Consider the following 24,407-nt stretch of genomic DNA (forward strand, 5'->3'; position numbering starts at 1 on the left):
CCCTTTGGACCCAGCTCTATGGTTTTTCCTACCCGGGCGTCTTCTTGCTTCTTTCCTGCCAGCGCTCTTCCCAAATCCCAGCGTGGGTCATCTGCTCCCGGCACCTCCGCTGCGCACCCCCCCACCCCGGTCCTGGTGACCGCTGTCCCGCAGGGCCGTGTGTAGCCAGCGCAGGCTCGTCACGTGGCGGCCCGCCCGCGCAGGAGGAGCCTGGCAGGGGATCAGGGGCCTTGGAGCGCCGGCGGGGAGTCAAGGTTCCCAGGCGGCAGCTCAGCAACCACGCTTCCACCCCGCAGGGCAGGGGCGGCTCAGCCAATCGGCTCGGGCTCCGCCAGCCGCGGCCCTACAAGCGGAAGTCGGCCTTCCGGGCGGGGCTGGCAACTGGAGGAGGAGGGCCCGACTGGGCCCCCACTAGAGAAGCTCTCCGGGGTCCGGAGTCGTACTCCAGGAACCCGCCCCCGCGCCTGGCCAGAGGGACACTGGGCTGTGGCATTTGTCCAGCCGCTCCCTAAGGGAAGAATAGCCATGGGGCCTACAGGCTTAGCCTCTGACCCTGGGGACGCTCAGCCCAGGCCTGCCCCAGCGCCAACAGTCAGGGGGCAGCAAATTTTTAACTAGACACACTGATCATTAACAAGGGTAGGAAGGAGTGTAAACTCTGTGTCACGCAGGGGCAGAGACCAGCTGGGCCTCGGGCCTCTCGCAGAGATGCTGGGCCGTGGAATCTGGTCCTCTGTGAGGCAGGGGCTGAGCAGGGGCTTGTCCAGGAAGGTGGGGGCCTGGGCGTCGGGGGAGGGGAGGAAGGTGGACATTGCAGGCATCTACCCCCCTGTGACCACCCCCTTCACTGCCACGGCAGAGGTGGACTATGAGAAACTGGAGGAGAATCTGCACAAATTGGGTACCTTACCATTCCGAGGTAAGTGGGATCTGTCCTCTGGGGGAGTGGGGGAAGATGGGAATGACCCCAGGCTCCTCAGCCAGGGAGCTGCTCAGAGACAGTCAGGTGCCCAGGGGTCATTTTATTATGGGAGAGGAGCAGATGGGACTGTTCTGGAGTTAAGAGGCAGGAAGCTCCTTGCTAGCTTGCAACCTTGACTGAGTCTCGTCTGCCTCAGTTTCCCCGGTTGTAAACTACCAGGGTGCCTTCCTAGCCCAGCATTATTGTGGGGCTCAGACTAGATAATGGGGACGAAAGTCCTTGTCAACCGAACACTGTGCGGCTGTGAAGGCAGCGAGGGGTGTCACATGGTAACGCAGCCAGTGGGCTCCTCTCCCTAAAAGCCTCGTTTGCACACTCTCTTCTGAGCCAAGCCTTCCTTAGCACAACTAATCCTGTTCTGGATCCTCTGACTCATTTCTCTCTTTACACATGGGTCTCCCCTCGCCGAGGTCAGGGACCAGACACTTATAACACTCCATGTGCGACACAGCCACAGGCACAGTAAGTGAAGGGAAGAAGAAGGGGTCAATTCCCCCCATCCTGCCCACCCTTGTCTGTCACCCATGACAAGTCCCTGAGGCGGTAACCTCACTAGCCCCATTTCACAGATGGGAAGCTGGGCCTCAGAGTGACACAGTCGCTCGCCCAAGGTCATTGCTAACACACGGTGGAGCTGGGATTTGAACCCAAGTCTGACTGAAGGACTACGCTGGGGTGTTTCACTCCACCTACACCAACCGCTGAGTTGCTAGACCACACTGTTTCAACGAATAAAGTCCGGTTGGCACCAGCTCTGGAAATGGGAGAGGTTCTGACTGCGGCGGGGCGGTGGACTCTAGATTCAAATCACAGCTCTGCCGCTGAGTTAGCTGTGAGATCATCTCTTTAAACCTCAGTCTCCCCATCTGACACCTGGGAGTAGTAATGCCCACATCGCGGGCTGGCTGGGAGAAAAATCTGAGAGAGGACAAACGAAAGCACGCAGTGAATAGGGAAGGGTTATGTACCTTAGAAGTTACAGATCCAGTGGTCACAGTCACTAGGACCACAGTGCTGTTGGCACTGTGGGCAGAGCCGCTTTGTGACAGTGACTGCTGGCCTGACTCAAACCCCATCCACATCTCAGGGCGGAGGTGCAGGCGAGCCTTCCCTAGGGCACGGTGAATGCCCTGTGAATGCCCACGGTGAGCAGTGACACAAACTCGAAGTAAATTTCTGCTCGGGCTCAGCTCGCTGGGGCCTGAAAGTCTGCACAGAGGCCAGGGTTTCTTGAAGCAAAGGGAGAAGCTCCTTGAATCTTTCATTTAAAAAAAAAATTTTTTTTAAGTAATCTCTACGCCCATTGTGGGGTTCGAACTCATGACCCCAAGATCAAGAGTCACATGCTTCACTAACTGGCACCCCTCACTTCTTGAATCTTAAGAGGCAGGAAGACTCTGCTTCACACTCCAGGTTCAAGGACATCCTGGTGCTGGGGGTGAGGTGAACTTTGTGTCCAGTGTCTGCCTGCGACCAAGATAATCCACTGACACCCCCAGGCTCCTCTCTGGATCCTTCCTTCCCTCCTACCTGATCATCCACTCCTGCCGAGGGCATAGGCTTGTCCAGGAGCACAGGCATGGGCGAAGGGTACCTCTACTTCCTGTTCTCATGGGTGCCCACTAGCCTGTTTCTCATGCAGCCCACACAGGTTCCTGCTCCTGCCCCATCTCTCTTTTACCCACACACCAGGGAGGCAGTGGGCTGGGTAGAAAGAGCTCAGCATCTGCAGTTAGAAGGCCTGGGTAAGAATTGTGGATCTGTCAGTTATGGCGACCTTGGAGAAATCACTGAACCTCTCTAATCTGATTTCTTCATTTTAGAATGGAACTGAGCCACAGGGTTAATGCATTCCTCCCCAGGAGCTCAAGTGTGAGGTCCTGGCACAAAGAATAGAGCCCATAGGGTCCTGTCCCTGCTCCCAGGACACAGCCAGAATGCCTGGGAAAGGAGCCGTGAACAAGTTTTGCTCTACAGACGGTGTTTCTCTGGCCCTATTCTGGTCTGCCGCTTTGGTTGTGCTGCCCAAGACTCAGGGGCAGAGGAGGAAGCCATCACATACCACATTGCCAGGGCCTCCTGCAGTAAGTTAAAGGTCATCTAAAGGGGAGGTGGGAAACTGCCCTTGATGAATCAGTGAACAGTTAGAGATTCTTCTGGAAGGTATTGCCTGAAACTGTAGTTCTCTTTATTTCTAATTTTTTCATTGTTAATTTTTACTGACAATTTGTATAAAGAGTATCATTTTTAAATGAAAGTTATAACTGGAGACTGGAGGGTAAAACTGTTGCAGAGGGGCCATTTGGCCCTGAACTCACTCCCACAAACAACCTCCGAGATGAACTTTGAATTGTTATTTCCAAATGAGGTCAGCAGACAACATAGATCTACTTTAGCAGGACTAGGGAGATGATGTTTCCCATAAAACTTTGAGCATATGTCTTATTCCTTTAGTATGTACACTTCTAATTAAATAGAAGTATTTTGCTTTAAAAAGTCACAATTTTATGGGGCGCCTGGGTGGCTCAAGGGAGTTAAAGCCTCTGCCTTTGGCTCGGGTCATGATCCCAGGGTCCTGGGATTGAGCCCCGCGTCGTCGGGCTCTCTGCTCGGCAGGGAGCCTGCTTCCTCCTCTCTCTCTGCCTGCCTCTCTGCCTACTTGTGATCTCTGTCAAATAAATAAATAGAATCTTTAAAAAAAGAAAAGTTACAATTTTATGGGGAGCCGGGGTGGCTCAGTTGTTAAGCATCTGCCTTCAGCTAAGGTCATGATCCCAGGGTCCTGGGATTGAGCCCCACACTGGGCTCCCCGGGAACCTGCTTCTCCCTCTCCCACTCCCTCTGCTTGTGTTCCCTCACTCACTGTGTCTCTGTCAAATAAATAAATAAAATCTTTTTTAAGAAATCACAATTTTCACAACCCTGCTTTGGCATTTACTTCTTTTTTTTTTTTTTTTTGTAAGATTTTATTTATTTGACACAGAAAGAGAGCACAAGCAGGGGGAGCAGCAGAGGGAGAGGCAGACTCCCCACTGAGCAGGGAGCCTGATGTGGGGTGTGATCCCAGGACCCTGGGATCATGACCTGAGTTGAAGGCAGACACTTAACTGACTGAACCACATAGGTACCCTGGCATTTGCTTTTTAAAAGTGAAAATTTTTTTTTTTTTTTAAATGTGTTAGATGCCTCTGGGAGAAAAACAGAGGAGCCCAGGCCTGTTTCTATCCTGAGAGGCTCTGGATGTAATTTGGGATTATAGGCCAGACTCTCCACTGTTTGTACCTACAGAGAGCCTGGTCAGGTGGCCCACCTGCTCAGCATCTAAACTGTGCCTATTTAACCAAGGCACAGGGGGAGGGGGGCAAATTCTGGGTTTGCAGGTGCATCACTAAGGCAATACATAGCAGCCGCCATTCTGGAATGGCCCCTGGGATCTGGGATCTGGTCAAGACCCTTATCCGACCCACTCTGCCTTCTCAGCTCACTGCTTGTCTCCTCTCAGTTGTGACCTCATGTTATTCTAGAATGAGCTCCTTCCTGGGCCCCTTTCCATCTGGACCCTGCTCTGTAAAGGGGTTGGGGCTGCAAATGGGGATGGAATGAGCTCAGCTGGCAGCAGGGGTGGCCCTAAATGAAAGGAGACACCAACGTCAGACTGCCAGGAATGGAGGCCAGCCCAACCAAGGGGGTCCTTCAGTCATGGTCAGTGGCTCCTGCCCCCTGGGGGGGCCACCGGATAGAGAGGGAGAGAAACCAAAGATTGGAAAAGAAGAAGGATTGAGTCACAGAATGGATCACAAGCAGAAGGCAGAAGGGACTCAAAATTGGGGAAGCTAGTTTCCCACTGACCTTGGGGACAGCTGTCAGTGTGGGAGACCGGACTTGGGCCTCAGGGAAGGCCTGCCAGGTTGGATAGGAGGGATGCTGTGGCCTCTCCCCACCCCGCCCCCTAGCTACCTTCCTCACAATGGGCTTCATTGCTGAGGTGGGAGGGGCATCCTAGGAAGGGTCCCATTGGTGGCCTGCCTGTCAGACAGCCTCAGGGAACCTGCCCTTTCAAGCATGAACCAGACCATCCGGGCTCCCTCCCTCCCAGTGTGCTCTTAGCTCTGCCTGCCTGGCTTAGGGTCCTGGAGGCCATCTTGGAGCTCATCCAGCAACCATCATGCAAGGTGGTGCTGGGGGCTGCCCTCTTACTCGGAGGTGGAGGCCTCATGCTGTGGAAGCAGAGGAAGAAGAGACGGAAGATATTCCTTGTGCCCTCACAGGAGGAGCAGGAGCCACCAGAAGGTCACAGAGCAAAGAATGAGAACTGGATTAAATCGCACTTTAGCCGCCTTTCTGAGGAGAAGCTGGCCTCCTGCAGCAGCAGCACCGCGCCTCCGCCTGAGAGCGGCAGTGGGAAGGCCAGCACCACGGTGCACGTGGAGACCGTCACCACCAGGCAAGGCGAGGTGGGCACAGCCGTGCACCGGGAGGCCTTCACCACCAAGCAGAGGTTGTCTGGCTCCTCGGTGACCAAAGAAACACACAGGGAGTCGGGAAAATCCTCGTCCACCGACGCGGCCACGTGGGCTGCTGTGGCTGCCTGCACCAAGGAGATTGACAACCTGGGACAGCAGCTGGCTAACTCCATGTTGCAGCGCGCCATGACGTACCAGAACTCAGGCCACCTGGAGTCCAAAGACATCAACCAGGAGGAGCTGAAGGCCCTTGAGGAGGTGGAGTTGAAGCTGAAGGGGAACTTCCTCATGCAGCGAGACACCGCAGTAGCTGGCCTGAACCACACGCACACCTTCCACGGCCATGGTCCCCACGGCCACCAGGGTTATCAGAGCCACCAGAGCCATAGTCTGCCCAACCGTAGCCAGCAGACCTACCACCCCTTTGAAGCCAACTAACCACAGATGGAGATCCCCTTCCCCCAACAGGGCTGGCACATGACTGCAGGCCTGTTTTCTCTCCTGTGGGGCACCCTGTGTGGCCCAGGGTGAGAGGCTGCCAGCCGAACCCCTTCCTCCGCAGCCCCCCACAGCTCCTGGACCCCTTCAAGTCTCTGAGGAGGGTCTGCTGCAGAGAATGGCTCCTGATGGAGGGGAATATGGAAGGAAGGGAAGCAGCTGAGACACACTCAGCAGGCCCCTGAAGACCCCCTGAGAGAAGATAGGCGAGGCAGATCCCAGGAGAAGCTGAGAGCCCCAGACCGACACCAGATGCCTGGAACTGAGCCAATAAAGCCTTGTATACCCTCATTCTGAGTCGGGGGGGCTCTGTGGCCAGCCTCAGGACTGGACGGGGATACGGGGAGAGGCTTCCTACTCCCACAGTCGTCTTCATGGGGCCCTTGGCCTGGGCTTTTTGCCGGGCTGATTCAAGACTCTATAAATCAGCTTCCCCGGGTCTCAGGTTCTGGGGATGAGACGTCTCCCGGGAGCTCAGCACCCACCAACCCACTGGTGGCCGGGGAAGGAGGGAGCAGCGGGTGTCAGGAGCTAGTAAGCAAGGTGGGGTGTGGGTCTCTTGTCTTCTTGGTGTCATCTTCACCTTGTCTACTGCTGCTCAAGTCCTGCACTGGAGGGCTCTCTCCCTGCTTTCCGGGGCCACTGGGATCCCCGTGAGTGCCTCCCCCTGCCTACCTTCAGAGCTGTTGTGCCCTATACTCTCTTCGTATACTCTCTATCGTACTATGGCTGTGGCTGTGGCGGCTGCTAGCACTAACTGGGAGTATTACTAGTACTACCAGCAGCTCCCTCTTTTTTTTTCTTTCCAGTTTTTAGCATATGCCATGTTCTGTGTGAAGCGTACAGCCTGGTCCCGTGGAGACAGTATTGCGTTATCTCCATCTTGCAGATGAGACCCCTGAGGCTCAGAGACGTGATTCGCCTGACAGGGCATAGACAGTGGTGTTGCTGGAGTTAGAGCCCAGCTCTGCCCGACTCCAAGGCTCAGACCCTGAGTCCTGCTGTGTGTTGCCCCTCAGTCCAGTGCCCCTTGGCCCTTCAGAGAGGGCTCCCTCTCTCATGCTTACCCCTGTCTTCTTACCCCATGTCCTGACTCTCTGTACCCTCCCTCAAGCCTGGGACTCCCCCTGCCTCCTCTTCCTGGGTCCCAAGAAGCTGTTTCTGGGGTAAGGGGTGACCTCCAGTAAGGGGGTTCAAGGGAGGCAGCTGCCTCTCCCATGAAAGTGGGGAGAAGTCAGCTACACAGCACTGTCTAACCCCCAGCGGCTCCTTTACACGGAAATGTACCATTGGCATCTGTTAATAAGCTTACCAGTGTTTCCCAGCCTGTGGGCCTCACACTCCCAGGAGAAGGCACCCAGAAAGATCCCTCCAAAAGATGGATAAATCGACAAACACCCTAAACATTGTTGATTGATTTTATGGGGCATAATTGGAAGTATTTGATTTCCTCTATCTATCCATCTATCTATCTATTTTAAAGATTTTAAGTAATCTCTACATCCAGCATGAGGCTTGAACTCACAAACCTGAGATTAAAAGTTATATGCTGGGGCACCTGGGTGGCTCAGTGGGTTAAAGCCTCTGCCTTCGGCTCAGGTCATGATCTCAGGGTCCTGGGATCGAGTCCCGCATGGGGCTCTCTGCTCAGCAGGGAGCCTGCTTCCTCCTCTCTCTCTCTCTCTGCCTGCCTCTCTGCCTACTTGTGATCTCTCTCTGTCAAATAAATAAATAAAATATTAAAAAATAATAGTAAAATAAAATAAAAGTTATATGCTCCACGGACTAAGCCAGCCAGATGCCCCAGTATTTGAATATTTTTAAAATTACTAATAAGTGACTTTATATAAATGTTAATATATATGTGTGTGTGCATATGTATATATATACACTTTAAAGATTTTTTTTTTTTTTTATTTGACAGAGAGAGATTACAAGTAGGCAGAGAGGCAGGCAGAGAGAGAGAGAGAGGGAAGCAGGCTCCCTGCTGAGCAGAGAGCCCGATGCGGGACTCGATCCCAGGACCCTGAGATCATGACCTGAGCTGAAGGCAGCGGCTCAACCCACTGAGCCACCCAGGTGCCCGTGTATATATATACACTTTAAATTTAAAATACTTCGTAACAGGGGCACCTGGCTGCCTCAGTTGGTGGAACTCTTAATCTCAGGGTCATGAGTTCAAGCCCCACATTGTGTATGAGGCCTACATTAAAAATAATTTATCAAATAAAAAACGTAGAAAAATGCTTTGTAACAAAAATGTCAATGGAAAAAAAATATTCAGTCACTCTAGAAGATGTTGGCGGCTCCCAAAGTAGACAAAAAGCAAGGGTGGTGGGGTGCCATTCAAATTCAAAGACTGCCATTGGTATTGTACCAGTGTTAATTCTCAGCGAACAGTGCTAGGTTCTAATCTAAGCACTTTACAAATAATATCTCATTTAAGCCTCACAGCTCTTTAAGGAGGGCACTGTATGGTCCCCATTTTTCATGTGAGGAAGCTGAAATTTGGTGAAGCCATTTTAACCCCCCTCCCACCCCCAAGAAAAATCTCATAGCTGATGAGTTCCTGTGCTGAAAATTACACTCAGGCTCTCGTGAGTTCAGTCTATGCATCTGAGCCACTCCACCACACTGCTGCTCCAACACCCACTGTCTTCACTCCTGACCCATCTGGGACCCTGGCTCTCCCCCTCCTCTAGTCTCCTCTCTACACCAGGGGAGGTACAGCAGGCCTAACACTGGATATCCCACCCAGAAGAGGGAGGGGGCTCTTGGCAGCATCAATGTAAAGATTTCAAAGTGCTTTCTTATGCATTTTCTTGTCTGGGCCTTTAAAAATGATTGAAAAATTTTTTAAAGATTTTATTTCTTTGACAGACAGAGATCACAAGTAGGCAGAGAAGCAGACAGAGAGAGAGGGAGAAGCAGGCTCCCCGCTGAGCAGAGAGCCCGATGTGGGGCTCGATCCCAGGACCCTGGAATCATGACCTGAGCCGAAGGCAGAGGCTTTAACCCACTGAGCCACCCAGGCGCCCCAAACATTGAAATGTTTTTATTGTCATCCCATAGAAAAGGAAATGGGGACTCAGAGACATGATGTAACTTGCTCAAAAGGGGAGTTGGGTCCAAGCCTTCCCCGACTCTGTGATACTCCCTCCTCCCCAGCCAGGCCTGATTTCCTCCTTAGGAGTCAGGACTGGGTCACATGCTCCTTTACTTGAGACAAGGGAAAGGCCACCGGGCGAGTCTTGAGCCCAGGGTCCTGCTTCCCCTCTGAGAGTGCAAAACAGCTGGGTCCAGGAGTCCCTGGAACTGGCCACCAGAATGGAGGGGGGCTTGGGGAAGAGTGAGCACTGCTGAAGAAGTGACTGGAGCAGGAACTGGCCCGGCCCAGTGGCCCACAGGGTTTCAGAGGGAGGGAGGGAGGGAGGTGTCTTTGGAGCCATTTCCATTGAGGGAGGGGCAAAAGTTCAGTCTCAGAATCCTCGACCTCGAAGTAGAGGATGCTGGTCCATTCCTCTCCGGGGCTAGCGACCCCACAGCTGGGGACAGGGGGACCCACTGGGAAACCACTAGCACCTTTTGTAACAAGACAGGAGGAGGCTCCTGGCCTGACATGGAGAAATGGACCCCGAGGAGGTAGCACAACAGAAGCCAAAAATTATTTGCCTCAAGATGCTCCCTGCAATGCCACCAAAATGCTACTTATTCAGGGAGCCATTGTGGCAATCCACCCCATGGGATCTGGTGCTGTTGTGAGCAGCATGGAAAAAGGTTCGTGGTGAAAAGTTGACTCTCCATCACACTGTGTCCCCTAAGGATGACTCACGGGAACAGTCTCTCTTGGTCCCGATGCCAGGAAACTGTGTGTCTCTGGGGCAGCTGCTTTGCTTTTATCTTGCGTTCAGCGATCTGTCAGCTGACCACATTTCCCTTTTAGCTTTGACTGTCAGGAAGCTCCAAATCAAAGTGACGGGCCCCGTCTCTCAACTGCCTGGCAGGGATTTTGTGGATCAGTATCGCCCCCCAGCTTTCTTCTCTTTCCTTTCTCCCAAGCGGTCTCCTATTTATTAATAATCTTGTTGTGTCACAGGCTGCATTTGTCAGCTATTTCAGAACACTGTTTTTGGAGGGGAAGGGAGTGGAGAGGAGGAAGAAGGGGAAAGAGAAAGTGAAATGATGGAAGCAGAGAGGAAAATGGTTTTATACTAACATTCCCTTCGGATTCAGCCAAGGGATTGATTCACAGCATCAATTCTGTGATGTAAAAGGGTTGACACCTTCCGGGGTGGCATTGGAAACCTCTCAGGTGATCGATCAAAGAGGAAAATTCAAAATAAGATCATGAGATGTCACTTTTCACCCAGAAAATTGGAAAACATTAATTCTCACTTTCATCCAGAAAATTGGCAAAAATGAATTCTGCCCAGTGTTGGCAAGGAGGAACACTAACAGACCCTTCCATGAGCCAACGGGGTGCGAACCAGCTAATGAGGCAGACGTTTGGCACATGAAGATACATGGAGGCATAACTCAGCAGTCACACACCCAAGTGAACTGTAGAGCAGCTCAGACATGGGCACAGAAGACTTTAGTGGACGTGTTTGTTTTAGCATTATTTGTGATGGCAAAACTAAGGAAACATTCTAAATGTCCCCAACGGGAGAATGAAAAGTAAAGTATTGTCAAACCTCACCATAGATTATAAATGGCAGTTAAAATGAATGAACCAGAACTGTGTACTGCTGTGGACAAAGGTCACAACATGATCTTGAGCACAAATAGCAAACCGCAGAACGTTGTTAAGAGCTTGATTCTGTTTCTGTAAAACTTACATGGCAAAAAATGTCTTGTGTCTTGTTTATGGGTCAATGTGTACATCTTAAGGGGATAAAGACATGAAGGGGAACAATGACACCCAAGTCAGGACAGCTAGAAGAGGAAGAAAAAGGTGATCCGAGGAGGGTTGCCATGGGTGCTGGGTACACACCTGTGGATTTTATTATTATCAGTTCTTTGGGGTATAGCTAAGATAGTTCATTAACACAAAGAAAATGGTGCAGACACTGCCGTCAGAACTGGGAAAAACATTCTGCCTGCATCAGGACAAAGATGGGAAGGAAATGTGTGAAAAGCTATGGTGTTGGGGAGGTAGTCACATGGGTGCATGTACCACCAATGTCCCGGTTGCTTGCAGAGGATGGGAAGGCATTGACTGTGATGGGACTTCTCTTGCAGGCTTCGTGGTCCAGGGCTCCAATGGCGAGTTTCCCTTCCTGACCAGCAGCGAGCGGCTGGAGGTGGTGAGCCGAGTCCGCCAGGCCATGCCCAAGGACAAACTCCTGCTAGCCGGCTCCGGCTGCGAGTGTGAGACCACGGTGCTCTGGGCTCAAGGGGTTGGTGGGGTGCCTGGGGCTGGTGGGGAGCCAGATTCCTTGGCCCTGGGGCTGGTTCAGGCTACTGGTTCTGTCTCTTCTGAACCCCTTGCTTGCCCTGGGATCCTAGCCCTGCCCTTCTGCTTCCTGCTGTCCCCTGTCATGTTGCCTGCTGTGGCCTATAGGCCACAGAGGGAAGACGCCGTCTTTCTTCTTATAGCCACTCAAGCCACCGTGGAGATGACTGTGAGCATGGCCCAGGTTGGGGCTGATGCTGCCATCGTAGTGACCCCTTGCTACTATCGTGGCCGCATGAGCAGCGCGGCCCTCATTCACCACTACACCAAGGTGGGTGTGAGGCGTGGGCATGGGTTTGGGGCCTGCAGCCAAGAGGAGGCTGGAGCAGGAGACGAGACAGTGAAGCTGGGGCCCGAGAGGAGAGCCTGTTTCCGATGAATGGACTCTGGGGGAACGGGGAGGGATGCTGCTGGGCGACTGACCAACTACACTGTATGGCTGTTTCCTCACCTCTCACAGGGGAGAAGTGATGGTGGCTTCCTCATGGGGTCACTGCAAGGACCTAACTCCATCAAAATACGGAGGACTGAGAACTGAGCCTGGCATATAGAAAGCACTCACGAAATGTTATTATTATCATTTATAAGCAAGGAACGCAGCACTGTGACTCCTAGTCCAGGAGGTTGGCCTGTCCAGGAGGCCCTGCGGGGACCCAGGCCCGGAGCTGCTGGTGGTGGGCTGTGCCTGGGGCTCCTCAGGCCTGGGGCAGCTGCCCTCTGCCTCTCCCTTCTTCTCTGCCTCCCTCAGGTCGCTGACCTCTCCCCCATTCCTGTGGTGCTCTACAGCGTCCCAGCCAACACGGGGCTGGACCTGCCCGTGGATGCGGTGGTCACGCTCTCCCAGCACCCAAACATCGTGGGCATCAAGGACAGTGGTGGTGACGTGAGTGGCAGCGGCTCCCGCCGGGGTCCTTCCTCTTCTCCCGGGCTCTCAGCTTCAGGGAGGCTCTGGGACCCACTTCAATCCTGGGCTCCTGTTGGGGTTCTTCCCACTATGTGGGCTCTCTGAGGCTCTGTCCACGTTTGAGGGGAGCTCTCTGGGGCCGAGGCGCTCATTCCCCCACCCTTGCCCAGCCCCCGTCTCGCGTGGCGTGGAAGCTCCAGGCTTAGCGCTCACACAGGTTTGCTGTTGCAGGTGACCAAGATGGGGCTGCTGGTTCACAAGACCAGGAGGCAGGACTTCCAGGTGTTGGCTGGATCGGCTGGCTTCCTGCTGGCCAGCTATGCCGTGGGTAGGTCTCCTGCTGCTCTCACACTGTTGCAGTGGGTGGTATAGCCAGGCCCCGCATGAAGGCTGGGTCTGGGTCTGCAGGGTCCTTTTGCCTCACTTGTCTGACTGTTGGAGGCTTACGAGTGACCTTTCTGGGCAGAAGACAGTGGCCATGTGTAGTCCTTGGGCTGTAGCAGGGATGCTTGAAGTTTGTTCTTAGTCCCAGGCTCTCTGCTTAGTTAACAAATTTATCTCTTCTAATCTCACCTTGTAAGTCATCCTCTGAGGACAGAGGCCTTGGGGCCTTTCCTCTGGTCCAGGAGTCTGTTTTCCCCTCCCCCAGCAGCCAGGCCAGAAGGAACTGTCAGACCTAGAGGGCAGGGCCTGGGATCTTCAGAGGCCCGATTCTGTTCCAGTCCAGGATCCGAGGAATGTCACCACTAAAACAGCTGTGCTGGTCTGCTGTGGGTCAGGCTCCTTGGGTTCAGGTTGGATTTGAGCCCCAGAGCCGGGAAGAGAGGACCCATCGGCTCCCTTGGGCTGAAGCCCCAGGAAGTCCAGATCTGCGTTACTTGCCCGGCGCTGCGGGGGCAATTATGGATCCTCTCCTCTGGTCTGCACAGACTGTGGCTTGTAGCCTGGGTCCTTGCACATCTCTCCTCTGCCACGTTGCAGTCTCCAAAGTGCAAGGCCAGAAGAGGGGACCCACTGAAGCCTTGTTCCTGAGGGCGGAGTAGATGGAAAGAGCCTTGGCCCTGCAGGCAGGGGGAAGTGAGTTGGAATCTCAGCTCGGCCACTTACTGAGTACCGCCGGGCGGGGTGTACAACCTCGCTGGCCTGAGCCTCTACTCTGTAAAGCAGGGAGGTGTTGTGAGAATGTGAGAGCCTCGGCGGTGTGTCTGCATAGTGACTGGCATAGAGTGGGGATCACTAAATGGTAGCTATCTTAGCTCATTCCAAATTTCCCACTCTCCGGTCTTGAGGCCACCATGCTTAGGGTCACCCCTAACTAGCCTTAGAATCACATCGCAGGTTGGCAGAGTGGCAAGGCCTCCCGAGATCACAGCCAGCCCGTTTTCACTGCCCAGATGAGAACAGAGGACTGGGAGGTCTGTGACTCATGCAAATTCATGCTGCCAGTGGGAGGAAATACGTGGTCTCCTGACTGTGTCCAGGGCTCCTTCCACTGCCCTCTACCCCCAGCATCATCCCAGGCTGAATTCACCGCGGAGGGGGAGGAATAAGATTTCAGAGGAGCAAAGGCTTCCCGTCCACTCCACCCCCTTCCCGGACTGATGAGTCAGAGGCTAGTGGAGGTGTTGTCAACTGGCCGGTGGGACTTCAGTCTGGGAGGTGTGTTGGGGGGTGCAGGGGAGGAACTGTCCTTAAGTTAGCCTCAGGCTCTGTTTCCTGACCTTCAGCCTGTGGGGTTCTACTTCAAATATGCTGGCAGCTTTTCACTCTGGAAATCTGGACTCTGGACTCACAGAGCGTGCCTTGGACATGGCTAGCATGGAAATCCATATCCTCTTTCCCAGAATAAGAGGGGAAGGGGCTCAGGGTTTGGAATCGCCCGTGAGAAGCAGCTCTGGCTGACGTTTTGCAATCTTACTGTGGGGCAGGAGCTGTGGGGGGCGTGTGTGCCCTGGCCAACGTCCTGGGGGCTCAGGTGTGCCAGCTGGAGCGACTGTGCCTCACGGGGCAATGGGAAGATGCCCAGAAACTGCAGCACCGCCTCATTGAGCCGAACACTGCGGTGAGCTCCCGCTCGATGGCCCCAGGGCATGGGGGAGGGGTGTCTGTGCCCTCAATGGGAAGTGTCTTCCCTTTCAGAAAGTCCCTTCTGGGGCGCCTGGGTGGCTCAGTGGGTTAAAGCCTCTGCTTTCGGCTCAGGTCATGATCCCAGGGTCCTGGGATTGAGCCCCACATAGGGCTCTCTGCTCTGCAGGGAGCCTGCTTCTCCCTCTCCTTCTGCCTGCCTCTCTGCCTACTTGTGATCTCTGTCTGTCAAATAAATAAATAAAATCTTTAAAAAAAAAAGTCCCTTCAGAGTACGTCCCAGCATGGGAACTCCTTGTGCCTCTCCAGAAAATCACAACTTCAGACAAAGTTGAGCCCTGTTAGTTGCACTGGAATTTATTTAGGGAGCCTGTTAAAATTTCAGCCCTGTAGACCTGGAGTAAGCATTGAGACAAATATCCTGGCTGATCATGGTGACATTAAGTAAATCCAGGGACCTTCCTTAGAGACACGCTACCTGGAGAGGGTGAACCATGGGCCTCTCCTTCAGCTTTAGAAGGGCTCAGATCCTGGAAAACAGAATGATTAGGGGTAAAGGAGGTGTTAGGAGGCTGGGTGTATTCAGAGCCTAGATTTTCCAGGAGAGTTTTGTCTTTGAGTAATCTATTCTGCAGTCAGAGGTGTACCCTGATTCTGTATTGGGCAAGTCAAGGAAACAAGCTGAGATGGAATGCCTGTCAAGAGCCCGGCCATGTGGTGCTGAGCCGTATTGGCGTCTGACGCAGGGAGGACGATGTGTTTTCCTATAGACACGTTGTATGCATATTTTATTTATTTATTTGATAGAGAGAGATCACAAGTAGGCAAAGAGGCAGGCGGGGTGGGGAGGGGAAGCAGGCTCCTTGCTGAGCAGAGAGCCCGATGCGGGACTAGATCCCAGGACCCCGAGATCAGAGATCATGACCTGAGCCAAAGGCAGCGGCTTAACTCACTGAGCCACCCAGGCCCCCCTGTATGCATATTTTATTTTATTTTTTTATTTTTAAAGATTTTTTTATTTATGTGACACAGAGAGAGATCACAAGTAGGCAGAGACGTAGGCAGAGACAGAGAGAGAGGGGGAAGAAGGCTCTCCGCCAAGCAGAGAGCCCGATGCGGGCCTCAATCCCAGGACCCTGAGATCATGACCTGAGCTGAAGGCAGAGACTTTAACCCACTGAGCCACCCAGGTGCCCCTGTATGCATATTTTAAATTAAACTTTTAATTTTGAGATAACCGTAGATTCAGATGAAGTTGTAAAAAATAATACAGGGGCACCTGGGTGGCTCAACCAGTTAAGCATCTGCCTTTGGCTCAGGTCATGATCCCAGAGAGACTGCTTCTGCCATTTCCCTGCATGTGCTCTCTCGCTCTCTCTTTCTCTCTCTAATAAATAAATAAAAATTTTTAAAAAAGAGAGAGAGAAAGAATACAGAGAGAGTCCATGTACCCATCCATCCCCCAGTTTCCCTCCAAAATATCTTACAAAATTAAAGTACAATATCACAACCAGTATTTGGACATTGATAAGGTCCAGACACAGAGTCTTTAATCACCAGAAGGATCCTTCATATTATGCATTCATGGGTACACCTGCTCCCCTCCTTCCCCCAGCCCCTCCTTAACTGCGGCAACCACCCATACGTTCACCATTTTTATACTTTTGTCAGTTCGAGACGCCCATATGAATGGGATCATAGAGTCTGCAACCTTTGAAATTGGCTGGCTTTCATTCTGCAGAATTCCCTGCAGATCCATCCAAGTTGTTGCACGCAGCAACAGCCCGTTTCTTTTTATTAATGAACGGTGGTTCACTGTGTGGCCAGGCCACGGCTCGTGGAACTGTTCACCGGTGGAAGGACAGCTGGGGTGTTGCCAGTTTGGGGCTATGAAAAGCTGCTTGAACATTCATGCACAGGGTTTTGCATGACTGTAAGTTTTCATTTTTCTGGGATAAATCAATAATTAGTGGATCATATGATGGTTGCATGTCTAGTTTTTTAAGAAACTGCCAAACTTTTCCAGAGTGCCTATGGCATTTCGTATTTACATCAGTGTAAATGTATGATTGACTCATTCTCTCTGCATCATCACCAGCTGTAAGCATTGTGACTATTTTTTATTTTAGCCATTCTGATAGGTGTGTAGTAACATTTCGTTGTGGTTTTAGCTTTCATTTCTCTGATGACTAATGCTATTGGACATCTTTTTATGTATTTACTTGCCATCTGTATATCTTCTTAAATGTCGTATGTTTCTTGCCTATTTTATAATTGGATTTTTTAAAAAAGATTTTATTTATTTATTTGACAGAGAGAAATCACAAGTAGTCGGAGAGGCAGGCAGAGAGAGAGAGGGAAGCAGGCTCCCTGCTGAGCAGAGAGCCCGATGCGGGGCTCGATCCCAGGACCCTGAGATCATAACCTGAGCCAAAGGCAGCGGCTTAACCCACTGAGCCACCCAGGCGCCCTATAATTGGATTTTTAAAAAGATTTTATTTATTTGTCAGAGTGAAAGAGAACACACAAGCTGGGGGAGCAGCAGAAGGAGAACTAGGCTCCCCGCTGAGCAGGGAACCCGAAGCAAGACTTGATCTCAGAACCCTGGGATCATAACCTAAGCCAAAGGTAGATGCTTAGCTGACTGAGCCACCCAGGCACCCTGGATTTTTTCTTTTTACCATTGAGTTTTGGAAGTTCTTTATATCTTTTAGATACCAGCAAATATTTTAGATACCATGCAAATATTTTCTCCCCATCTGTAGCTTGTCTTGTCATTCTCTGAACAGGTCTTTTACAGAACAAAAGTTTTTAATAGTTTTGATGATGTCCAATTCATCAATATTTTCATTTGTATTTATGCTTTTAATGTCAAGTGGAAGAAGGCTTTTCCCAACAGTAGACTGTGAGGACTTTTCCCTATTTTCTTTTCCTTAAAGTTTTATAGTTTTACGTTTTGAGAGCATTTTTGTATGGAGTGTGGACTTAGGTGGAGGTTCCTTTTTTTGTTTTGTTTTGTCTTTTTGCTTCTGGATATCCACTTGCTCCATTATCATTGTCAAAAAGATCATCTGTCTTCATTGAGTTATTTTTTCACCTTTGTCAAAAATCAGTTGGGCTGGGGCACCTGGGTGGCTCAGTGGGTTAAGCCTTTGCCTTTGGCTTAGGTCGTGTTCCCAGAGTCCTGGGATTGAGCCCCGTGTCCGGCTCTCTGCTCAGCGGGGAACCTGCTTCTCCCATTCTCTGCCTGCCTCTCTGCCTACTTGTGATTTCTGTCTGTCAAATAAGTAAATAAAATCTTAAAAAAAAATCGGTCAGGCATATTTGTGCCAGTTGATTTTTGGGTTCTCTGTTGCTCCCATCATTGGTGTGTATCCCTCTGCAAGACCACACCCGATTATTCTAAAGTTTATATGGAAAGGCAAAAGAATTAAATAGCTAAAGCAATTTTGGAAAAAAAAAAATAACAAAGTGGGAGGAATTAGTCTACCTGGTTTTAAGATTTATTATGGGGCACCTGGGTGGCTCAGTGGGTTAAAACATCTGCTTTCGGCTCGGGTCATGATCCCAGGGTCCTGGGATCGAGCCCTGCATCGGGCTCTCTGCTCCACGGAGAGCCTGCTTCCTCATATCTCTTCCTACCTGACTCTCTACCTACTTGTGATCTGTCTGTCAAATAAATAAATAAAATCTTTTTAAAAAAAATATTTTTATTTATTTATTTGACAGAGAGAGATCACAAGTAGGCAGAGAGGTAGGCAGAAAGAGAGAGAGAGAGGGAAGCAGGCTCCCTGCTGAGCAGAGAGCCCGATGTGGGACTCGATCCCAGGACCCTGAGATCATGACCTGAGCCAAAGGCAGCGGCTTAACCCACCGAGCCACCCAGGCGCTCAATAAATAAAATCTTAAAAAAAAAAAAAAAAGAAGAAGATTTATTACGTACCTACAGTAATCAAGTCTGTGTGGGACTACAGGAGGCATTTTGTCAATTGCTTTTCTGCCTTGATATGATTGTGTGATTTTTTTTTTCCTCTGTAGCTGGCTAATGTGGTGAGTTACATGGATGGTTTTCTAATATTGAACTAGACTTGCATCCCTGGAATAAATCCCACCTAGTCATGATGTGTAACTCTCTTCAAATATTGCTCAGTTCCATTTGCTAACACTTAGTTGAAGATTTTTCTGTCTATATTCATAGGAGATATTGGTATGTAGCTTTCCCCTTTTTTAGCACTGCGTTTGTCTGATTTTTGGTCTCCGGATAGTAATAGGTTCATCAATTCACTGGGAAGTAGTCTCTCCTCTTCTATTTTCTGGAAGAGACTGTATAGAATTGGTGTTAAATATTCTCTAAACATTTTCTAGAATTCTCCAATGAGATCATTTGGGCCTGAAGATTTCTTTTGGGGAGGGTTTTAAAAAATTATAGCTCTGCCCCTGACTTCCACTGATACTTCCCTGACAGAAGGGGTAGGAATGCCTCCTTAATGCTTCCCATGTGGCCTCCACTGACATTACAAATATGCCTGGGGTGGGGGTGGCCTCCTTCGGTGTGGGCAGTGCTGTGTAAGCCCTAACTTTCCTCTCTGCTAAGACCATCCATTGTTGGGGAGGTGGAGAGGGCACTCTTTCCTGCCAGAGTCGGGTAGAAGTTCTGGCTCCCAATTCAACCTTTGCTGGCCTGGATGGGGATGGTAGGGATGGGGCCATGGTTTTTGCAGGGGTGCCTGGCTGGAGTAGAGTGGTGATTGTCTTAAAGTTTTCCATTTTACCAGGCTGCTCCTTCCTGGTCCTTGGCTTGAATGAATAGGAGCAGGTGAACTCAGCTTTAGAGAAAGGACAGCTGAGGAGGAGGGCTCATATATTATCTGTACCCATTGGCATTTTAGGGTTACTGCCTTCTTAAGCTTCCAGCGAGGCCAAGGAACTCATCTCTGTGTTCCTTGGGTCCTGCAGTCCCTAGCTTGTCTTCCTTCTCTCTACCTTTCAGAGTCTTACATTTGTTTTTATATAATGTCCAAGGTTTTTAGCTGTATTTGTTGGGAGGAATATGGAAAAATACATCTATTCCATCTTTCTGGAAGTGGAAACTCTAAGTATTTTCCCTTCCTCCCTCCCTCCCTTCCTTTTACTTTTTCCAACCTCAAGATCAAGAGTTGCAGGCTCGGGGCACCTGGGTGGCTCAGTCAGTCAGGCAGTGAAGCAGTTAAGCATCTGCCTTCAGCTTAGGTCATGATCCCAGGGTTCTGGGATCCAGCCCCGCTTTGGGTTCCCTGGTCAGTGGACAGGTTGGGTTCCCTGCTCAGCAGGGAGTCTGCTTCTCCCTTTTCCTCTGCCTGCCACTCCACCTGCTTGTGCTGTCTCTCTCTCTCTCTCTCTGTGTCAAATAAATAAATAAATAAAATCTTAAAAAAGACAAAAGAGAGAGTTGCAGGCTCTACCAACTGAGACAGCCAGGCGCCCCTCTAAGTATTTTTCTAAATGGTGATTTTTGCCCCCCATAGAACATCAAGCTGTTTCAAAAAAATATATTGGAAAACTTAAAAATAGGTGCATTAAAACAGCATTCTTTTAGTTTTAAATATTAAAAACATAATTTATTATAATTTAACTTTCCTGGCTTGAATGGAAACAACTTCATCAAAAATTTTCTTCCTGCATCTATTCCTAGAAAAAAAAATGAACCAGAAAAACCATACAGAACACGGGTCTAGGGGCACACATTTACTTTTGCCTCAGGCCACAATATGGCAGGGCATGGTTCTGTTGAATCCTGTCTTTTTTTTTTTTTTTTTTTTAAAGATTTTATTTATTTATTTGACACACAGAGAGAGATATCACAAGTAGACAGAAAGGCAGGCGGAGAGAGAGGGAGAAGCAGGCTTCCCGCTAAGCAGAGAGCTGGATGCAGGGCTCGATCCCAGGACCCTGAAACCACGATCTGAGCCGAAGGCAGAGGCTCAACCCACTGAGCCCATGCAGGCGCCCCTCGGATCCAGTGTTTTATTTAAAACATTGACACTGGGGCGCCTGGGTGGCTCAGTGGGTTTAGCTGCTGCCTTGGGCTCGGGTCATGATCTCAGAGTCCTGGGATCGAGCCCCGCATCGGGCTCTCTGCTCAGCAGGGAGCCTACTTCCTCCTCTCTCTCTGCCTGCCTCTCTGCCTGCTTGTGATCTCCATCTGTCAAATAAATAAATAAAATCTTAAAAAAAAAAAACCCCAACATTGACACTGTTCATTGTGGGGTTTTTTTTGCATTGATTTTGATTTTTAAGAAAATATGGCACTAAATTTTACTTAACTTGATGACTGATTTTGTTGGCACCCCCTTAAGCTTTGTATCTGAGGTGATAGTTCCAGGCTAAGCAGTAATGCTTTGTTTGGGTAAAGTGGTGGGCTCTAGATCTCTCTCCCAGCTTTGATCTTTAACACCAAGGAGCAGGTGAACTCAGCTTTAGAGAAAGGACAGCTGAGGAGGAAAGCACAAGTCTCCTTGGGTATGAAGGTTCTCCTGGGATAGGATGCTCTATTAATAGGACACAAGAACTACAGAAATGAGGGCCATTCAGCTAAGCCCCATCAGGGCACAGACTCTCTGGTATGTACTGGACACTCCAGTGGGGTGGGACCTCTGCTCTCTATGCCCACCCACCTGCAGAGAGAAGGTTCCAGAACCAGCATACCACCAGGACAGGAAAAGGAGGAGCTTTTAGATCCCTTGGGGGTGTGGTTTTGTAGTGGTATTTTCCCCCATTTGATTCTTGTGACATGGGGTAGGTGTTGTCATCTCCTCGTTTGACAGATGAAGCCGTGGGCTGCCCCTTGGGAGGAGAGGATGCTTGCTGCCCCGCTAGCTCTCCGCGTGCCATCCTGCCTTACTCTTCCCTCGGGGCCTCCTCCTGTGCCAGCTCTGGGCACACACTCAGGAATGCCTGGAACACCTTTCTGCTGCCTGGGCTGTCGGCTCAGCCACCCCAGGAGCAGCTTGATGTCACCCTGTTGCCCTGCCTTGCTTGAACACAATGTCCTTCCTCTGCCTTCCCACCCAGCCAACCTCCTGCCCTGGCTATATTTAGGACTTTCTGTGTTCTTTACCGCCAAAGCATTCCGTTATTTCTGTGGGTCTGAGGAGGGGGCAGCTCAGAGACGTCACACACCCACAGTGGAAGAAAGCTTTTCTCTAGGTACTTCTTGTTCCCATCCTCTCCCTTAGGTCTTTTGCATCTCATGTTTTGAGTGTTTTGGGTGAAAAGCTGAGGTTATTAGAACATTATGGCTGGGGCCAGGCTGGGAGGAGGATGGTGTATTACTCATTTCAAGAAAAAATTCCCTGGTCACCAGTGGTAAATGGTCATCAGTCATTCATCAGCAGCTCTCAACTTTACCCCAGCCAACCTCTTTTATTATTTTACCCTTTGTGAAACCCATACTTCTAAGGTTTTACCTTCCTTCCAAAATAAAACTTTAGTAAGTAATGATTACATTCCTAGCTTTTAGGTAGTCAGAGATTCACCCAACACTTCTGATCAGCATGAAATAACCAGTTGCTGGTTATTATGCCAAAGGCGAAGAAACTTGATGCTTCATTTTCTAGAAGACCCCATGCATGATTTTAAGTTATGACAATAGCTTCTGGTCCCCCTCACAATGGAAAACCCTCCAGATATCATGTTGTCCAGCCCCTCATTTTTTTAGGCAAGAAAACTTGCTTGGATGTAGTAAGTTTGTGATATGTGGCTACATAATGGAATTTCTCAGGACAGCTGTCACATTGTTTTTCAGATTTGGGGTCAGGAGGGAGCTATGCGTGGATCAGTGTCCCTCCTACAGGGCCAGTGGAGGTCTGGGCTATGGCCGACGCTCTCACAGACCCTTCCCTTTCTTGGCCTCCCAGGCCTGTGCCCTGGCCCTAGGTCCCTGGGAACCAGGCTGCAGACCCACGGCCTTACAATCGTCTCTGGTCCCAGGTTGATGAGTGAATGCCATGTTTCTCCTCAATGGGGTGGATTTTTCTCCTAAAATCCAAAGAGGGGACTTCTTTAATCTGAGTTGTTAGCATTGTGTTCTCTACTGCTGCCCTGCCTTCTGGTCTCTCAGTCTGAATTTCCAGTCAACCAATGTATTACCAATTTGGTAAAGTTACTTTACCAGGGGAGGTGGGGAGGAACCCTAACTTTCTAAAGTGACACGTGTGTCTAGACATGTGCAGGCAGGGACTCCCCAGTATGTTCTAACAGGCCCTGCTCCACAGGTGACCCGGCGCTTTGGGATCCCCGGGCTGAAGAAGACCATGGACTGGTTTGGCTACTACGGAGGCCCCTGCCGTGCCCCCTTGCAGGAGCTGAGCCCCACGGATGAGGAGGCGCTGCATATGGACTTCAGCAGTAATGGCTGGCTCTGAGGGCATGTGCCCCGCCTGAGCCCATCTCAGCTTCCTGCCCTGTACCTGCAGCTGAAGAGGCACATGGGGGTATGAGATTTCAAAGCCTGTTTTCCTACTTCAGTCCTCTAGGGAGCCTCTCCCAGGCTCTGCCATGCACACCCATTTCCTATGCTTGCAGCCCCATGACCACTGGCATTTGTAGCCTCAACTTTGGCTCTCTAGAGACCTTCCGTCTGGGGAGGAGGAATTGCTTGTCCCTCTCCTGTGCCTTCCTATGCCCCGCGACACATGACCAGGAACCAGCCGGCAAGAGCAGGGGGCAACTGGGGCAAAAGTAAGGTCATGTATTTTACAGATGGGACGGCCGCTTAGACTTGGGGGTACACACCTAAACCCAGCACAGTGCAGCAGGGAGCCAGGGCTCTTCCTAAGAACCTGACTCCTTCCAGAGGAACCAGGGGGTGGGGGGCAGTTCGGAAACCTAATCAGAAAAGTGTCTCTGGCCTTTGAAAGGCCCCCAAGTTACATTCTAGACACAGTGCCTTTCCTAAATCCATTTTGATCATCTCATATTCTCATCTCTACCCTTGATCTCAACTATAGAGAGTGTGGAGCTGGCCCAGGGCCTTGCCAGAGTTGGTAAATAATGACACCTGGTGGATAAATGTTACATTTTAGACTTCTAGCCAACCTGGTCTGAAACATTAGGGAAAGAGACTTGGTCTGAGACCTGGCCATACTCTTGCCTTAGGCACTGTGCTTTCTTTGTTAAAAATAATACTTTGTTCTTACAATAAAGTTGAATAACTGAAAACAGTGTGGCCTTGTACAAATAGGTCTTAGGTTTCCTGCCTGGATGTCAAGAATTGCCTAGAAGCAATTTAACTTTCAAGGTCTGCTTTCTCCCAGCTCTGAGGGAGGCCCTAGCAGTCTACAGCAAAGAAGGTATTAGATCAGTGGTGGCCTAGGGGAAAGGCTTGATGAAGTTCTGGGTGGGAGGTAGGAGGCAAAAATGTTCAACTAAGATATTTAGAAATACCTTAGCACATTAGCCAAAAAGGCTGCTTTCTCTAGAAATGTTTAACCTTATTCAGTGATACTTAACTAGTGGCATAAACCAGAGATGAATGTTTTTAAAATTACTCTGGCTAAAAAGAAAGGTAAATAGGTCCTTGTTTAGGACAAAGGCTAGAGGAGAGAATATAAAAGGTATTAATCTTCAAATGAAATTGGCCATCAGGATGGTAATGAAGCTTGGGGCTTAGCACCTGTGCTCTTCTCACAGGCAACATCAAGAAGATCTGGGCTCAGAGGAGAATCCAGCCTAGGGATGGGGCAAAAATTGAGGGCTTGGGAGGCTGGCTGGTGTACTGGTAAAGCACTCAGCCTCTGGGCTTACGTTAAACAGGCCTGGGTTTAAGTTCTTAGACCTGCCCCTTCGGGTTGGTGGGACCTTGGGCAACTACTTAAGTGCCTGATCTGATCTGTAACTTGGGGATTATAACAGTTCCTTTCTCCCAGGGCTCCACAAGATCATGCATGTAAAGGGGTTAGCACAGTAGGTGAACACTGCACATTAGCTCAGTTGGGGAGGTATTGCTGCAGGAAGAGGGGAAATCCAGGCAGGAACTGACTT

The 24,407-nt window shown here is 50.4% G+C and overlaps 2 protein-coding genes across 2 annotated transcripts; both read left to right on the plus strand.

Moving 5' to 3' along the window:
* Positions 1–232: 232 nt before the first annotated feature.
* Positions 233–23,587, plus strand: HOGA1 (4-hydroxy-2-oxoglutarate aldolase 1). The gene is made up of 7 exons (XM_032312490.1): positions 233–919; positions 11,185–11,313; positions 11,542–11,669; positions 12,147–12,281; positions 12,534–12,630; positions 14,231–14,364; positions 22,640–23,587. The coding sequence occupies exons 1-7, from the start codon at positions 709–711 to the stop codon at positions 22,787–22,789; spliced, it is 984 nt and encodes a 327-aa protein (XP_032168381.1). The 5' UTR covers positions 233–708; the 3' UTR covers positions 22,790–23,587.
* On the plus strand, positions 4,137–6,451 carry C14H10orf62 (chromosome 14 C10orf62 homolog). Its single transcript, XM_032312494.1, has one exon. It carries the CDS (start codon positions 5,197–5,199, stop codon positions 5,881–5,883), a length of 687 nt encoding a protein of 228 aa, XP_032168385.1. The 5' UTR covers positions 4,137–5,196; the 3' UTR covers positions 5,884–6,451.
* Positions 23,588–24,407: the final 820 nt, after the last annotated feature.

This window comes from Mustela erminea, chromosome 14 (genome assembly GCF_009829155.1).
Source record: "Mustela erminea isolate mMusErm1 chromosome 14, mMusErm1.Pri, whole genome shotgun sequence".
NCBI lineage: Eukaryota > Metazoa > Chordata > Mammalia > Carnivora > Mustelidae > Mustela > Mustela erminea.

Bases quoted from the DNA above. Each gene is read 5' to 3' on its own strand.
- C14H10orf62 (XM_032312494.1), top strand. From the start codon at position 5,197: ATGCTGTGGAAGCAGAGGAAGAAGAGACGGAAGATATTCCTTGTGCCC.
- HOGA1 (XM_032312490.1), top strand. From the start codon at position 709: ATGCTGGGCCGTGGAATCTGGTCCTCTGTGAGGCAGGGGCTGAGCAGG. The intron at 11,314-11,541 runs GTGAGACCACGG...TTCTTCTTATAG, and splicing joins AGCCGGCTCCGGCTGCGAGT to CCACTCAAGCCACCGTGGAG. The intron at 11,670-12,146 runs GTGGGTGTGAGG...TGCCTCCCTCAG, and splicing joins TCATTCACCACTACACCAAG to GTCGCTGACCTCTCCCCCAT.